Source organism: Oreochromis aureus, linkage group 12, assembly GCF_013358895.1.
Source record: "Oreochromis aureus strain Israel breed Guangdong linkage group 12, ZZ_aureus, whole genome shotgun sequence".
NCBI lineage: Eukaryota > Metazoa > Chordata > Actinopteri > Cichliformes > Cichlidae > Oreochromis > Oreochromis aureus.
In genome coordinates, this window is record NC_052953.1 from 25,108,125 (window position 1) to 25,127,110 (window position 18,986).

General features: G+C 40.4%; 1 protein-coding gene across 2 annotated transcripts in view; it reads right to left on the bottom strand.

The window, feature by feature from the left end:
- The window catches only part of pdlim2 (PDZ and LIM domain 2 (mystique)), a 33,071-nt gene that overhangs the window by 4,304 nt on the left and 9,781 nt on the right, over positions 1 to 18,986 (bottom strand). For both annotated transcript variants that reach the window (XM_039621192.1, XM_031726987.2), the window contains exons 4-7: positions 16,909 to 16,972; positions 16,330 to 16,481; positions 15,190 to 15,253; positions 4,100 to 4,212 (exon numbers count right to left, since the gene is read on the bottom strand). In XM_039621192.1, coding sequence (XP_039477126.1) covers positions 4,100 to 4,212; positions 15,190 to 15,253; positions 16,330 to 16,481; positions 16,909 to 16,972 — 393 coding nt within the window. The remainder of the gene's footprint in view (positions 1 to 4,099; positions 4,213 to 15,189; positions 15,254 to 16,329; positions 16,482 to 16,908; positions 16,973 to 18,986) is intronic.

Below are 18,986 nucleotides of genomic sequence, written 5' to 3' on the forward strand. Positions count from 1 at the left end.
AATATAAAATGGCATGTTTATTTCTACATTAATAACAACTCTGTACAAGAATTTAAACAATATCAAACTAATGCTCAACCTGCTCCACCAGTAACACCACACTTTGCTGTTTTAACTCCGCAAACAGCTACAAGGCAGAAACAAGGAGGGCAAAAGGCTAACAGAGAAAGCCACATCTCAAATCTAAAATCCTTAAAGAAAAACAAAAAAGAGCTTAAGGAAAAGTGGCTTTGTTTTTTTAGAAAACTTCTGATTGGTTAAAACCAGTTAACAAAGTAGTAATAAGAGAGGCTTGTGCATTACACAATCTATGGCACAAAATAACAGCACCAAGTACAAAGTTGATTCAAAAGCCTCTCCAACAGCCAAGAAACATGAGATCTCGCAGTTGCGTGTCTCTATATGTGAAGCCGTGACCTTTGGCCATTTCAAAATGAAATGTCATCACATCATTTTATCCCATCAGAAACTTGTGAAATTAGCCCATGAATTCTTGAGTTGTGGTTAAAAACGTGTTTCGACAAGCCGCACTGGCCCTGAGGTCAACTTCAAACCTGTGCCAATTTTTTATAAAATCCCTCGAGGTGACCCTGACATATCATGTTCATGAGAACGGGCTGCACGTACATGCAGACTGACAACTCAAACACATGATGCCTCCAGCCACTGTTGTCGCTGGTACACAGGCATAAATATTTACTTCAAACTCTGCATTTGTGCAACTTCAGCTTCAGGTTAGGGGCAGGAGGGGAGCAGAAGCTTTCATCAAAGGGGATTAGACACTGTGAGCTGAATGATTATTATTTAACAGATAAAAGCTCCGTCTTCCAAGCAACCCAAGCTGAGGAAACCCATGCGCTAAAATGTAGATTGACAGAACCATTGGTAAGACACAAAATTTTGTTCCTGTATCTGCATTTGTCTGGAGGGAGTGTTTTCAGTCATGTGGAACCAGTCAGCCAGGTACATACTGTTCAGACTAGGTGTGATTTGATTACTTCGAATAGGAGCCATTTTGTCAGCTTGAATAACCCAACGTGACTGACTGTCCCACTTGTTGTCACCTGCAACTAAATGCCAAGATATTTACGCTTTAACTGACACCTGTGGTGTGAAGACAAAGCCCTCAACTTCATTCAACACTGTTGTGATTTAACATACAGATGTTAACCTATATAGCCTTTTTATTTTTTTTGTACAACAACATTACAGTTAGTGTGTTGCTGGGTTTTGGCAGATTTGTAACATTTTTTCTCCTTTTAACTCCATGTAGCCTGACTCTATACATTCAATTATTATGAGTTTAAAGCTGTTTTAAGATGAGAAATCTGTGACTGTGTTGCTTTTAAAAAACAAATCAGTTTGCGTGACTGATAATTCAAATTATGAGACTAGACAACTTTGTTAAACTGGAATTGGGTTGAGGCAAAGTTTCAGACATGGTCAGTGAAAAAGGAAACAGTCCTGATTTCTTGGGTTTTAGGTTCAGGTTCACTGTCCAGCTGCAAAGATGAGTAATGGTTTTAAATGTTCAGAGAGTTTTCATAAGCTATATTTCTGTGTATGCAAAGCCCATTTCCCACTTAGTGAACATGGCTGCAACAAACAAGGGCAAACAGACATAGCAACAAGTATGTGAATGAAACAAATGCTCAGACCCTTTCTTCTGCATCAGTGAACATGGTTCAAATTGAAAACAGACCTCTCAGACCTCTCCAAGTTTTCCACATGCTCAGCTCCACCCTAAGCAAGCCATTTCCCCTTTTCCTTTCCCTCACCATCCCTCATGACATGCTATCTCAAAACAAATGGAAAGTCTAGGTAAAAGAATACAAATAACAAGACTTATGGTCAGAGAAAATAACGTGCATCTGAACAAGCAGTCAAGCACACAGATTATTAGTGCAAGCACATTAAAACAACTATCACTTTTAAATCTAATTCCACAAAACTCTTGGGAATTGCGCTTTCCAATGTTCTCACATGTATATATCAGTGGCCAAGACAAATGTGCTGCTGGTTTCTGTATCCAGACTTGGCTCATGCGAGCAACAATGAGACCCAAGGCATAGCTGCATGTAGTCGAAACATCTAAGATCACAAAGCTAAATTCCAGCCATATTTCTGAACTGGTTTCCTTGAAGTACAATATCTAAACCAAAGTCAAAACATATGAACAGAAGGAATTAAAAACAGCAAAACATAAGATAACGAGACTCACCTCAAAAAGAAAAAAAGAGAGAAAGAGAGTGAAAAAAGTGGGGAAGAACAACTCCAGCTAAAGTCCTTATCCTTTTAACAGTGCTAGAGCAACTCAGCAAACATACCAACATACAAAAGAACAAACAATATTGACACACAAGCAGATGAGCACACACCTCTATCTAAACCAGACGGCACAGAAAATGCAAGAGTGACTGAAAGGTGTGCCCTTAGCTGAAACTCATTGGCCATGCATCATGAAGGGGTGGGAAAATGGGTGTTAGGAAGTCTGTGATTGGCTGGAAAGAGCAGGGAGAGACTTTCTGTGCAAGCTCTAGACTGGGGGCCAATTAGGGGGAGAAGTAAAAATCAATCTTTTTTGGGAAGGGTATGACTACAGCTGCTGACACGTCACTAGCTATGGTTAGCCCAGCTGGACTTGGGTCTAAAGTCCAAAGTCAACTATCGTGCACTGAGGAGGGGAAAGAAAAAACAGCCACCGGGTTCTCCAGCGGAGAGTGCTGACAGAAAGGATTGTGTGAGAGACTGAAGTGAAAACACCAATTTCTTCTGGGACAACAAATATTCCAAACAATGCTTAGGAGGGCAGCACCTGCACACTGGGAACGGAATCAAATTACAGCTACATCACCTAACCAGAGAGGGTGAGGCAGGAAACAAGAAACTAAAGTGTTGCTGAGGGAGGTGATGAGGTGTTTCCCAAAGGTTCATTTGACTCCAAATGTTTCTGCAAAAAGCAGTAAGCACCAAGAACCACCTGGACAATATCAGTAGATTTACAAGCCGACTGTTTTACTCTAAATGAAGGAACTGGTTTGGCAGATTTCTCAGTTAATCTGCATTTTGAAAGAGATTTTAAAAGGAGGAAACAACTGAGAAACTGAAAGAATGTTTCTAGATGAGATCACTGATGCAACCAGATAAAACTATTTTCACTTCTGTAGGAGTAATAATAAGTGTCTTACTACTAACACAGTGTAGTGCCAATAGCCTTAATTGTTATTATAATTCGGATGTAATTATTTCTTTGATAAAGTACAAAATTTGAGAAGGATCACAAATGTAAATATAAATCGCTATATAAAAATCTAATAATAAAGAAGTTTGATGATTACCACCTGCTTTAGTAGTTTTCCAACCTTTCTAAATACGTGTGTGCATGGTCTGTGAGTACCCACTTTCATGTCATGTTTGCAGCTATAAATGAGGCACCAGGTGATGGTGGAATGTGCAGGTGTAGCCTCTACAGGCCTATAGGTGGCACTAAATTACTGCATTGAAACTGTGTATACTCCAATTAGACAGGAAACAAACTTGCGCTGTAATACATGTTAAAGTTTTAGGTTCTGTTGTGCATTGTCCTCGAAAGGGGATCTAGATTAGTTGGATATCGAGACCATCATGTGAAAGAAATACCAGAGAATCAAATCAAAGGAAAAGCCATCGTCAACCAACTGCTGATGTAAAATGTTTTGCCTCCACGTTCCTCCAGAACATCTTGGTTATGGATGTGGTGGAAGCACTGTTTACACAAAGCCAGGAGATTCCCAACTGCATTAAAAGTTGGGAACTGTGAAGGCCATAACACATGATTAACATAATTTTCATACTTAAAGACAGAATGTTCCCACAAAGTTGACCAAGTTAACTCCCAACTGTGGCCACAAAATGCCAACCACGGCTTAACACAGCCACCATAAACCAAGTCAGGTTTTTCCTTTGAGCATGCACCTAAATTTTAAACCTAAAAAAGTGAAAGAGCCCCGGTTTCCTCTCAGAAAAAGAGAACAATCCATTTGGTGTGGTGAGCCTGTGTGTATATAGGAGCAGTCAAAAGTAGCTTTTAATTATGTCGGAGTAAAAGGGTAACATTTACCTGAGATGAGGTGACACTGGTACGTCACGCTCAGTGGGACTTTGGGGTGAGAAGCGTCCTGGTGGAGTTCTGTTGGACACAGAGTTGTTTCTGTAGTCTGAAGGCGAGACGTCCTGTGGAGGAGGAGAGAGCAAAAATGTATGAAATGATGCAATTTAAACGTAAGAGACACACCAAGTGTTTTGCTCCATTCAGAGACAGGAATTCAGTGGGTGAGATTCTGAAGAGCTCCTCCACCAAGGAGTGTTTTGGGATTGAAGGCAGTTCGCCCATATTTCCGGAAACTCTAAATATGAAAACCTGAAATAAAGGTATATCTGACTGTTATGAAAGACACATTCAGTCAAGATCAAACAAGGCGAGATCTGATTGAAGCCTTCATCGGATTTTAGTCAAATGTTTCAGTTTCAAGTACCAAATAAGCTCCATGCTTGCATTGTTTAATGTGATTCACTGCACTGTCAAGGTTTTGACAGCATGAGTCACTCCAACATTCCTTTTACTGGTTGTTCCTGCTGATCCATTTCAATCTCAGCATGCTAAATTAACATTGTTTCATCTTGATAATCATGTACAGTCTTAGGTGTGCTCCACTCCCACAGCTGATAGATGACTGATGGTGTAGCAACAGGTGTTTGGTACTAACTGGAAAATTGGTTTGAAGACAAACTCAGAGCCAGCTTGTACTTTAATAGGTTCCAGATGCAGTGCAAACCTGATAATTATTCATCTGTAGTTACTGTAGTTAAAGAGCAGCATCACACAAATCAGTCAAAATGAAAACTTAGAGTACAAATACTGAAATTGTGAATCTTAGTCAAGTGAGAAATATTTGACTTTTGACAGAAGAGGGCGCTAAGTACCTACAGGTGATCCACCAGTTCCACCGTTAAGTTAAAGATAGATTTATCCATCTTTACTCTAACAGTATGGGCTAAAAAAAAAAAAAAAAAAAAAAAAAAAAAAAAAAAAAAAAAAAACTCCTGAAATTCATTCCTCAGCATCTTAGTTTAGCTCAGGAAAAAAAAAAAAAAAATGCAGTAAAGAGTTAAGAAGGAATCATCAAAATGCCATATTATATTTCCCAATCCTGAACTTGGAAGCTGAAAGCTTAATTATGATTTAGTGCAGTACACGTGTTTCATGTGGTCCGACTATTTCCTGGTAAATATCATTCAACAAGGATAATGGACTAGCCAACCAGTGGCAAAAAGAAACCTGGCAGTTATGTCACTGCTGTCTTTTCAATAATGGTATTTTAAACTTAAGCTGAACACAAGTCCTCATGACTACTTGGCACAGCTCAGATTAATTGGCAGTGGGTGGGGTCATACTTGTTGATCACATATACTGCAATAATCATACTGAAGTTTACTTGTGAAACAAAGCTGTTACTTCATTACATGCCTGTGCACAGTGCAGGAGATCTTGTGCTGGAAATCGCAAAGCCCATAGACAACCCAAGAGCACTGCTTTTGCAATAAAGCTCACCGATTCTTTTTCCTTCCTCAAATGTCACCAGCTGGCACAAGTGTTACATGGGCTTCACAGCAAAGTGGCTCCACCCAACCTTTTGAACCAGCACACATCTGAAAGTCAAGCTGGAGCTGATGCAAGAGCTCAGTACTGAACAAATAGCATGGATGGAGTCGAAGATTTGTGTGCCCAATGCCAGCACCCGCTTCCAATTCAGAAACTCTTTGAACAATGTCTCTGTTCTCAATTGAGTCCAATTTTCCTGCTCTTTTTCCTTAGTGAGTGGGTAGATTAGTGGCGGATGCCAGGAAGCCTTTACCAGAAATGATCACTGGGATGGCTCCCCATGATTCCTCCCAGGATAAACCCACCACAAAAGGCAGAGGCTCAGAACATCATATATTTCATACTATCACTATGCACGAATAGAGACATCCATGCTCTCTTTCTTTGAGCAAACCTCGAGGGAATATACTGAAGGAATATGTATAGATTCTTTCTTAAAGACCTAGTGAAGCCAAGGACTACGTGCTGATGAATCTATACTAATACAAACCAAATATATGTTACATAAGTGTCTAGCTACTGAATGTGGATCTTCGTGGATTCCAACATCATAAGAATTTAGGGATAAAAATCTCAGCTCGGCTCTGAGACTCAAGAGGAATGCAATGAAGTAAAGAAAAACAAAAGGGATAAAGAAAAAACACATGCGCTCCACTGTGACAGGGAATATGCAGCTGTGACTGAGCTTGACCTTAGAAAGTTCAAAAAAACTTTGTCTGCACAACCAGAGCAGTTCTCCCATCACCACAATCCTGCAGCATCCAGTGCCAGAATTTTATAGCGGTGACTGCTGCATGACTAGCAAAGCCTTAACCAATGCTTCCTGCATATTCTTTGTTCCAGATCATCACTGTTGCATCTTAAGCCTTTGAACCATTACACACAGTGATCTCAGTTCTACAGTGCATTTGGGGAACTGCATCATGAGAGTGCCAACAATGCCCCCATGTTTCATGTACTAGAAAACTCAAGGAGAGACACGGGTGAGCTGAGGAAAGCCTATTTTCTTTCTTGGATGAGAGAATGGTCACAGATGGAAGAGGCCAGTGGAGAATATCATCAGCCAATTTTTTGTGGTTCCTGTGGCTGGCAAGAAGAGGAAGCTCTGATTAAAGCTGCACTGAACTGTAATCAGGAGTTCATAGTCAACAATCCCAAGATCATTAGGGCAAGTTGCTGGAATGCTTTACTGCATTTAAAATAACATATCAAGCTACTGAGCACTATATATCCTCTTTAGGTGTACTGTTTAGCTTATTATGGTGTGTTTGTACATAGAAATGCACAGAGACAAAATCTGCCTGGAGAACAGATTGGATATCCACTTCCCATTGGTCCAACACAAACAATCTTTTTTGCCAAAGTAACATGCAAGGTTTCAGAATTTGGGTTTTTCTGTGCTTTTTCCATTTCAGTGTTAACCATTTTTCATGCTTGAAGTTCTATGATATTTAATATAATGCCCAAACAGCCAATACTAACACAAAACAAAATAAACTCTAGCATTTAAAATGTCTTGATTTTAAAATCTCTAACTTTATGTGTGATGTGGCCCTTTGCAGCAGTAAGATGGAGGGCCACATCTGTCTTACTGTGGAAAACATGGCAGCTTAAGGTTGTGCTGAAACCTGCTGTTTATTTTCATCGTTCATCCATTTTATACACTCACATCTTCCATGCCAGGGGAGAGGGGGCTGGAGCCTATCCCAGCATGCTCGGGGAAAGAAACAGAGAAGACCCTTGTGCGTCAGCAAAAACTGACCCGACATTTATGGGATTCAGCTTGATTTTAACATGTAAAAATACAAACACTGGTGCCCCAGAAACTCACATATTACAAAGTATACCTTGTATTAAAACCTATATTCTTTAGTCTTGGCATTCATGTGGATGTTACCTTGGCAAGTACCATTCACCTTAATGTTCTTTCACATAAAGCATAACCACAAACTATTAAGTGACACAAGTGGTCTCAACTAGAACATGCACAACACAAAAAAGTTCTCCAGCCTTGTTCAGATGGAGATCTGTTGGTCAGAACCTCTTCTGACAGGTGCACCTGATCCAAGCCAGTCTATGAATGGCCAAACTGGCAACCCACAAGACCCAAAGGATCTGCTGCCAGCATCCTATGATTGTGTTTTTTTCGAGACTCTTCTAGGTGCATTGGCAAACGTTTATTAGTAATGTTAGTTAGGAATATTCAGCATACACATATATCTGTGGATTGTACCCATCCAAAGTTTAAACCAGGTTCATAGCACTAGCTAAGAGCTTAGGCCTCAGTCACACAGGCTTGATGACCCTCATGTCACTACATAGATGTGTATTCCCCAGACAGTTGGCAAGCAGTTGCTGGAGGTTGCTGGATGTCACCAAAAAAATGGTAAATGGCCTGTATTTGTATAGCGCTTTACTCAGTCCCTAAGGACCCCAAAGCGCTTTACACTACATTCATTCACCCATTCACACACTGGTGATGGCAAGCTACATTGTAGCCACAGCTGCCCTGGGGCGCACTGACAGAGGCGAGGCTGCCGGACACTGGCGCCACCGGGCCCTCTGACCACCACTAGTAGGCAACGGGTGAAGTGTCTTGCCCAAGGACACAACGACCGAGACTGTCTGAGCCAGGGCTTGAACCGGCAACCTTCCGATTACAAGACGAACAGCCAACTCTTGAGCCACGATCACCCCCGTCACCAAGTGAAATCAATATTGTGGCCGCCTGTAGTTTTTTGCTGTAGTGAAACTAAAACAAGTTTGGCGAAAACCAGAAATGGACACTGTTCTTTCCCCTTTCCCAACCAACACACTTCAAAAGTCGCAACTTTAACTGATCAGGTTTACTGATCGGCAAGTAATTTGTGGGTGTTTGTAACATTTGCAACCTCTGCCAACCGGTCAAAGAATACACAATTCTCTCTAGCCGCTGACTGATCTCTAGGCCTTCACCAATCCATTTCACAGTAACTACCAATAACCTACAGCAACCCACCAGTTAGGAAATAAATATTTTTCTCTGGCAAGATGGTTGGCAACTGGTATGTTGGGCTTGGCCTGGCCTGTGTGGTGGTAATGTCTGTCTCCAAAAAAGAAAACAAAAAACAGAAAAAACACAGCAGCAGCCAAAACACTAATTGAAGATTCAAAATGCAGAATCCAAAAACGCCTGAGACACTGCAGTGGCTACATCCATCTTTGAAAGACTTTTATATACTCCTAATATGTGATCAGAGTTGTTTTGGCACATAGCAGTAATCAACCCACTAGAAAGCAGGTAATTTTACTGTTGTGGCTGATCTCTGCAAAACAAAACTATGGGCAACTATAAATATGACGTATTCATTTACCAATACTAGAGATAAAACCTTAGTGCATTATAAAAATTGTTACAAAAGAACAAAAATAGTTCTAAACACATCAAGTGTTTGTCCATTTTAGACACAACAAGCATAAAATGCCAAAATAAAGTCAGGGCAGCTGTTTCAGATAAAGACCCATGGGAAACACTGGGGACAGTGCCAGCAGAGGAGTCTTCAGTCTGGCTCCAACCAAGCCACTGTGCATCATCATTACCACCCTGCAGCTTCAATTACAGGGCACTGGCCAGCAGCACATAGGAGTGATGCCTAGAGGAGCTCATATTTTGGGAAGATAGTTGATGCTGTAAGAAAGTGCTGTAACTGCTCATTCACTGTCTCCACCTCAGACATGAGTGCTGCACTACAATGAGGCGGGGGACACCAGACATTCTGGGCTTGGTAATAATCAGAGCTGTGTAGGTTTTTTCCTATCCAGCAGTGGGCACTGGTGGAGGTCCTGAGCAAAGGCCTGAGGCGAAGAGTAACCTACTCGTTATCCACTGTTACTGATAGATCCCTGCCTTGTAATTATGTCTGAGCAATGGTGCATTACTGTGTACACATTCTGTTACAAATAAAACACAATACATGGTTAAACACAAGACATCTTTTTGGATCAAAAAAAAAAAAAAAAAAAAAAAAAAAATCATGTAATTAACATTCTGTACCTATTTTATTGGCTCATGTCCGACTGCTCCTGCATTATGAAAGGTCTTACATCTCCGATTACAGTCCTGGTTCCAATAATGATATGACTAAAACAATGTGCTGAGACTATACCTGTGCATATAATTTAAGACGATTAAGACTTAAAGGTAATTTTCTTTTTAATCTAAATGCATGCTAACTTGATGTTCGGTTTTGTTTTTCCAAAATACTGATGCAAAAGTCTTACGGGACTCCAGTCTATGCTGCAGCGTGCAATTCTTTACAAGTCAAGCTCATTTTTCTCAGTCTCCTATAAAGTCTAAGGAGCTTGGAAAGAAAAGAAAGGTTTTATGCATAGACATTTGTAGAATAGGCTTATATAGAGCAGTGACACTGAACAAAGGAACAGATTTTTGTGACTTTGGTCCTAATATCTCCTCTACTCTCTATTCATTTACCACAGCCACAAACAATCAGACTGTACAAGATGAAGATCAGAGAAAACAAGAGAAGAGGATGATTCTAAACATACAGTACTGTACTGCCAAGAAACATTGGATATCGAATGAGCATTATTCTGATACACCTCTGAATGGATGAGCATACTGGGTGCTTCAAAACATGCTTGACAGAAACAGATCATGAAACAGTTATTAAGTGCTGCAGTTTTAGTTTAATAAACAAATTATTCCTGAAGCTAAAAGTAACGAAGTAAGATCTCTAGTGTAGGTGGCTTGAGAGAGACACTCACTGACACTGCTACCAAAACTGAATGGGTCAATAATATGTCTGCATAGTGTTTTATACACAAACGGTGTTATGAGCAACACATTTTTATCCCTATAAAATTCCCCACAAGGCTCCAACTGAATCAGCATATCAAGCTCATTAGACATCTGGAGTTCATTATGGTTGGACTAAAAATCACTGGACTTCCAATTCATGGTTGGCGAGATGACTCTCTTCACATGTGCCAAAAAAAAAAAAAGTGTGTGGTGGGATTACAGTAAGAGTCAAGACAAGCTGAATGTAAACATGACTGCCGATCAAATTTTTATAAATACATTTTTGCAGTTTATTTTTTTACAGTTCCTCCCACAAAGATAACAGAGCTCTAACTGTAAGTAGTCTCACAGAATCACAACAATATGTTCCACTCTCACATTTCACGCAGATTTAAACCAACTGTACTGAATACTGGAGTGCTCTATATAGTAATGGAAAACTGCCACATATATTTCAACAGGAATGTCCACAAATGACTATAGACCATAAATCTAAAATGTCAGCATTTATGGTATGTCAGTGCAGAAGAGTTACTCTCCACATGTCATTTCAGCAGCCTAACAGTTATGATTCATGATCACCCAATCCACCCCTGGTAATCACTACACTAAAATGTGGGTGCTGTACTGTGTAAAACTACAAAAATATATGCTAACATGTCTATTTTTGTTGGCACCAACATATAAAGGGGCAGTTATTCATGTCATTCCCTTGACAACAACTTTAGGAATGTTGACATTATGCTCAACCACCTTCGTAAACACCAACAACTCGTTAAAAAGATCCATCTCTCCCAGCCAACAGTTCTCCATAAAACTTTCAGGGCCATCCATCCCCATGAGTGCACCCGGAGGCCTGCAAAGCTCAGGGAATCAAAAGTGTCCCAGTTTGGTTTTCCATTCCAGGGGAAAGAAAAACAGCTGTGCTGATCAATCAGAGGGGATGACGAGAGGCATGCTGCCCACGGAGAGGCCACAATGGACCCCGAGCTTAACGGCTATGGGTCCACGTGAAAGGGCCTCACACTGCCCAGTCACAGAGCTCACTGTGCAGAGAAGAAAACATCCCTCCACCGTGACCATGCAGCCAGCACTGCTCCCCAGACACTGGCTTGGCTTAGCACAGCACCAGCAAGCCAAACCAAACAAGAGGCCCACTCACATCAGATCTGAGAAAGTGCATCATTCCAAGCCATCATCATCATCATCATCATCTATATAATATGTATATTTGTATTTAGTAATGGAGGAGTGGCCATTTCTGGTGAGCTGAATTTTCCTTAAGTTCCCAGCCTCTTTGATACTTTAATTACTTCAATTTTCATCCAACTGTGTCTATAAAGGTTTATATTTTGACACCATTAAACATAAACTTGGGACCATTCCTGAATGCCAAGTTGTTTTTCCTGCTCCAATTTGATGAGCACAGTTTTGCCCTCAATTTAGAATAACGAAGCACAACGCCTTCTTCTTCTGTGACGGCTATCCTCCTGTGAGGAGAACAATGGACAGTAATGTATGAAATAGTGGATGTGGAGATTGACAGCTACATCTTTAGATAAAGAGCTCCGTGACACGTCATATGGCCAAGGCCACTCCACCAAATTTAGAATCGAGAGGAAAAGTTTGGCCAGCGCTGGCACAAAACGGTGTGTTGCCCGGCTGTAGCTGCCCATCTTACACTACTGAGGATATTTATAAAGCAACCTCACTGTCCCAGCACAGGATCGGACAGCCCACTAAGGCAACCCTCAGGAACCTCAAAGTGCAGAAACTGCAAACCCAGACACGGAGCCTAGTCTTAATGGTCGAGTGACGGGTCATGTCTCATGAAGAGCAGTTTGGTTTTGGCTCTGATCAGTGCAACAGAGATCCCATTGTGGTCACTTCATGATGATATAAACAGATGCTCTGAATCATGACAGTGGCCGAGCAGTTCAGAAACAAGCTTATGTCCAGATTCCAGTAATCTAGGATGCACCGTGCATTTAGCTCTTTTGTCACGACTGTGACTTCAAAAGGCAGTTTGTAATACAGTCAATGATTTGTGAGTTCAATTCCCAGTCCCTCCACGTCCTGAAGTATTCTTGATTGATAAATATGAGCCACTGATAAATATGAACTCTATAGTTCATATCCACCACAAGCTAAGTTGGTATAAAAGTAGAGGTAGAAGCAGCAATGTAGTAAATATAAATCTACTAAAATGTCTGTTTTTAACCTTATAAAGACTGAAGCATGAAATAATTTGCAGATAATTCTAGTGCATCAGGAAAAAAAAATATCCCCACTTGTGTAGAGGTCTCAAATATGATATGTGGTAGAATTGGTATTATTGGGTTAAACATCCATTTAAATCTTTCGATTCTGTCATACACGTGGTCTGTCTGTTATCACAGGTGGTCTAAACTCCAACCAAAAGACATGGCTGTGTGCTGATTAGTTTCTCCTTAGAGTGACATGACTTAAGTACAGTCTGCGAGTGTCAGCAGGCTCTCTGGTGTCCACTGAACTCCACCCCATACCCCAGCCCCCATCCATTTGAGTTTCATCACACAACAGTATGCCTTGTGACACAAGGGAAAAAGCAACACCAGGCCATCACAGCCACTATTGTATACAGGCTTTTTCTCAGGATATCCAACACCCTGGAAAATGGCGGATCCTGTTGCGCATCCCACTCTCTCTGCTCTCAGGGAGCCAAATCAGGGGTGGAAAAGCCTTTTAGGAGCTTTTCAGTGAAGTTGATCACCTGATACAGCAGCACTCTGCACCTCTCAGTCAGGACAGAGGCCCTTGATACAGAGGCTCCACATCTCAGCGCTCAATGGGATGCTGAGTTCCTGCCAGCGCAAGCAACATAATGCACAATGTACCCATGGCAGAACTCTTCCAAGCCATCTCACCATCAAGCACTCTGAAAGAACTCCACTCACTAATCACAGCACTGCAGTGGGAGGCTCATCACTACTTTAAAACCGGGATAGAAATCTCTTGGGGTCAGCCAAAACCCAAAACTCTCTTTCCTGAGACTGATTTAATTCAAAGATACTCAACAAATGGTTAAAAATAACCAAGAAAAGGCTCCAAGAGGAAGTCAGACAATACAGAGTCCAAATGAAGAAAAATGAGAGGAATTATGATTTTTAAAAATGTTAAGAAGAATGGGCGACTCCATGAATACCACAAACATGTGAGGCTGTCCCAACAGGCGTGTGTTCATTCCTAAGAGCTTGCCAATGGAGCTTTGAGCCACAATACAGTTCCTAATGTGTTTTGGGGCAAGCCAACTTCCAGTTTGCTGCACCATGGTTTTCAGGTCACCACAGTGGAACTCCACAGTCAGTTTTAGAACATGGTTGTAAATGCGCCCCCCCCCAAAAATAAAGTGAACCAATAGGTCAAAGTAGCCTACAGTGTTTTTAGGAATTATTAAAGCTTTAACCTCGTATCAGTTAACTGTAGCAAACTGTGGAATTCAGTGGTCAAAATTAGTTACACTAAATTGATATTAGCTAGATATTAGCTAGAGTGGTTCTCCTGGTGTGTAAACAACCAAGAGTACCCCAACATGAGCCACTGGCCTTCAAGGAAGTGACGAAGAATCTCAAACTTGAAGGAAAACCTTTAAACTGGACTGCCTCACGCAGCTGCCTCTCAGGAGGAATGCTCCAATGTTTTGAAGTTCAAACCTCTGCATATTTATCTAACTTTATGTAATGTCCAGAGTTATAAAAATGGATGGAATTCCTTGTGGCACTACAAAAGGTCTTGAATGTTTTTTCCTGTTCTGTCATTTCACATGTTTCGTCTTCAGTGGGACCCATGCATGTAACTAAGTACGGAGGCATAGCTGAAATAGCTTATGATGAACTTTCCCACAACATTTTCTTTCTTTACTTCACTGAAGTCTTTCCAGACGCTCGAGTCCCCCTGTTTTGGTTCTGTTGCTGGAATGGGGAATGGACACAGCATACTTACAGATAACCCCAAGTCTGTGTTTTACGTCTCTCCATATCTTACAGCCTATTGAGATTAATAAGTCTCCATTTTTGACAACTAAAGGTTATGGCCATTGTTCTGATGGCAAGCAATAGCCCAGGCTTGGCCGAGACTTTGAATGAAGCAGCTCCAGACGGTTGTTCATCTTAATGCCAGATATTTTGAATGGTGACCTTTGTAGTTTATACACACCCTGCTATAAAAATGCCAAACCTTATCAGTTTCCTGCCTTTACTGTTAAGTGCACAGTTAGTACACTGTCCGCAAACCTATTCAAGGCCACCTTCTGTGGCATCAGAAACAAACAATTCAAATGGGAAGGCTGAGGCTTCAGATAAGTCATTCTAGCGGACTGGAGTAGCCCAGTCAAAATAAATACTCTCCACACAGTAATACACAATGGACAAAAATCTTCAGCTGTACTGTCTGTGTGAACTGCAGCCTAAAACTGCAGCTACAGATGAATGACAGTCCAGGAAAATCTATGGCTTTCAAGCCTGGACACGCAAATAATGATTCTGACTCACAAATACCGTAAAACAAAAAAGGACACCCACAAACTGTGTTTTGAAGACAGTAATTTTAAGTTACTTAGCAACCACTGTCTCCATCTAATTAAGTGCTATTTATTACAGAAATTCTGCTTCATTATTTGCAAGGTCGAAAAAAGAATGACTGAACAAAAGTGAATAACTCTTATGTGTAAGGCAGACTGCTGAAAACCTTCAACAAAAACACTTCAACCAACCTGTGACACGAGTCCTGACAGCCTCGTATTTCTCTCCTCTGGTGACCTTGAGCGCAGCTGAAAACTGTAACATATGGATGAAAAAAGAAAAAAAGATGTCAGTCATAAGCACTTATGCTTTTAGGTTGGCCACAATTCACACAGAGACACGCGTCAGTCGTCAGAGATTCTTCTGTACTGAATATATTGTACTGTAGCACATGGCACCTTTATTATCTCAGTATGTATTACGCTATTGTGATATTATTGTGGCTTCATAGTTCCCGCTGCCTCAAAAAGGCTAATAATATCATAATAATATCATAACCTATATGACCATCTCACCCTGGTTATATTGTTTTTTTATGACTGTTGTGAATGATCTATGCACTTTATTTCCTTATACACATTACAAGTTACTGTGGCAAAAAGTTTATTGTATTTAATAAATCAATAGGACTACATTACAAAATACAGATTTAATAGCTTATGAGGCAAAAACCCCCCAAAACAAACAAACAAAAAAAAAAGGTAAGAATTGTAATTATATTAACACTTAAATCAAGCTTTACCAGTGCATGCAAGGGAGGAAGTCTAGTTTGAAATATGGCCTATTAAAGGTTGTTCAACAAACGTTCGAGCGCAGACAAAACCGCGGTGAATGTTCCACATTCTGCCTTTTGTTAACATGAATGCAAACGGAGGAATGTGATATCCTGTGCATATCCTTTGTTACTACAGCACAATCCCATGGCTCCACTTTCTCTGTTATTCCCATACCTATTGGCTTGCCTGTTGTGGGGTCAAGAGACCACTTGCTGCAGACTTTTTGTCCAGATACAAGCCTATTTAGGAAGTGAATGGTTGGATTTTTGGAAAGAAAAAAAAACAAAAAACACACCAACAAAAAAAACATACACCTGAAATGTCGAGCTCTCAAAATCTCCTTTTTTAGACCGCTAACGCTTAGGGAAATGCTTTTTTGTGTCTCTAATGTTACAGGAGAAAACTGTAACTCATGTTTCTCTGCAGAGAATTCTTTAAACTACACAACTTTGCATGTCAAAAAGTATTAGATGGAACCGTATGTGCCACAAAAGGAAAAGTGGACTTGCTTAAACATAAAGTATCACAGTGATTTGAAAAGCATGAGGGCATTACCTCTTGTTGATGGTTGGTGTCACCTTCTCCATCCTTGTATCGGGGCTGGCAGGACGATCTGTTGAGTACGGTCCTGGAGATCGTGACACAGGGCTGGAGATGGTGTACTCTCTATAGTTTTGATTCTCATCTTGATTCAGTTTTACTGTGTCCTAAAAAAAATACATCACATCAGAAAAACGTTACTACATTAGACTCTGATCATGACTTGATCTTTAATCCTCTGTTTCGGCCATGCAAGCTGTAAAAGGATCAACAGAGGTACTTGTGAGAAATGTCACCACAAAAACACGTCATCTTTACTATCACTGCATATTGTTTGACGAGCTCTAAGGCCCAATATAACCGCAGTAAAATACAGGTACTAAAAATGGTATAAGGTTTTATGACTATTTGTGGACAGAAAATAAACAGACTTGTAAACAGATGTGCGATGCATGTATACTGTCAAGGTACGTTTACATTTTTACAAATAAACCAACATGACTTGAATATACAGAAAAAAAACGAAGATTAAATAATTTGCTTTGATTGCGGGACATCAAATATGTTGAAGTTCTCCGTAGCTTCAGCACTGACCTTGAAACGTCCAATGAGCTGTTCAGGAGTGCCGTTGGTTTGTCCAAGGCCGGGAGTTTCAGGTCTTGAAAGGGAGAGAACAGCGGATCAAATGACTTTATAGGTGTATCTGATCAACTTATGTTGCTGCATTCCTGCATCATCATAATAATGTTGGTTTATTGCAAGTGACCAATGTTGTGATGCCATAACTTTGTAAAGTGGGGAAAAAAGAAAAATGTCTTTGTTTACATAAAACTCCCTTACAAATTGTAAACATTTCCAGTGTTTTCTTGATTAATTTCTCCAGTATAATGACTATTTTATGATTACTCATGTTGGTAGCATCAGCCAAGAATTACCTGTTAACTGAATGCATTGACATCCATGATCTGTTGCAATGCTGATCCAGACCAACTTTATTATAATGATACAGGAACAGCATCAACATGGGATATCGTGCAACTTTATATAGGACTGCCAACTTTCATTCTCCAACAAACATGGAGAAAAAAAAATTGATTTCGATCGAGAAAGAGCCAAAGCAATGAGAAATAATCAGTTAAAAAAATTTTTTTTTTAAAAATGTGTCAGTGCGCTGCCAAGTGTCCACCATTATGTTGCCGTCAATCTTTAAGATTACTGCAGAGCCTTCTTTACAAAATATTCTCTTGATCTCTCTGCAGCTTTTCAACTGTTGTTTTTCTTTCTTGAACAGAAGATACATTATGAGAAAGTCTATCACTGAAGCTGGAGGGGAAAATGTGGGTAGTGGAAGCGCCAATGCAAACACACAATGCCCCCCTGGCTGCAGGGCCAGAAGCTGCCTGCCTCTTGCTTGAGCTTGAGGTAATGAGGCACACAGGAAGGCCTGGATGCCTGTGGTAAATCACCCAGAAACACACCTCTAGTGGCTCTGGCTCCACATACTGTGTGGAGAAGAGATGGCAAGAAGACAAAAACTGATCCAGTCCCTGTAAGACATTTCTTCCCATAGGAAGGATATTAATATTGTAGGCCTGAAAAACTCATTACTTCCACTTTGTAACATGTATATCAAACATCAGAGGAAGCTGTGGCCTACGGACGGTGAGAAGTCAGATGAGTATTTAGGCTGTAACCAATGCTCTTGGTTAACAGGTCTTCTTTACAGAACAATTATTAGTGGTAACAATGTGTGATTCTGAACCACAGAGATGTAAAACTGACCCAAAATCAGCATCCGAAACCCTGTCCTGACAATAGCCTTCACATCTGGAAATTCAAAATGTGAATTTTTGGAATACCACTCTGAGAAAATGAACCAAAAACACTTCATCTACAACTAGATTTGAAAAGGATTCAAACCGGCAATAAACAAAAACTGATTTTTGTGTGTTGATATCACATTATTTATTTTATAGGGAAAAGGGTAAATATATAAATCTGGCATACAACCTGGATTTACTTATTTATCATTTTTACTTAAAAAAAAGAAGAAGCAGGAAATCAGATGAAAACTACTGCACAATAAAGCAAGAGGTGCTCTAAAAACTAACTCCATGAAGGGGAGGGTCAACATCATCCAGGGGAAAAAAAAAGAAATGTATAAAGTTTTAAGGATCAAATTTGAAATGGGGTAGCTACTTTTTCAGTTGAAAACATATTCAGTTAGCTATGTCTGGGATTAATCTGATGTTTAACTGACCAACAATAAACCACTATCTCAGTATAAAACATCAGGCACAGCTAAAAACAAAACTTCTGATTACAGACTGATGCCAGCTTCCTTCAGTGGGCACCCACATCACTGCTGGTTTGATGAGTGCAAACTGCCAACCAGACGCTAAACTGGAAGGAGAGTGCTCTCAGCTAAGAAAAGAACTCATTAAACATTAAAGACTTGTGCCACTCAATTACCATCCTCAAGAGAGCTCATCTGAACACAAGTCAAAGAGCTGAAGTGCTAAATGAGTAAAATTAAAAACAGAAGCTTTGGTGTAACCACTGACAGCTAACAGACAGAGTGGCACTGTCTTGGGCAGCGAAGGAGAATTACTGTTGTTTCTGGCTTGGCAGGAGACATGAGGTCAGACGGGAAAAATTCACTCACATGGACA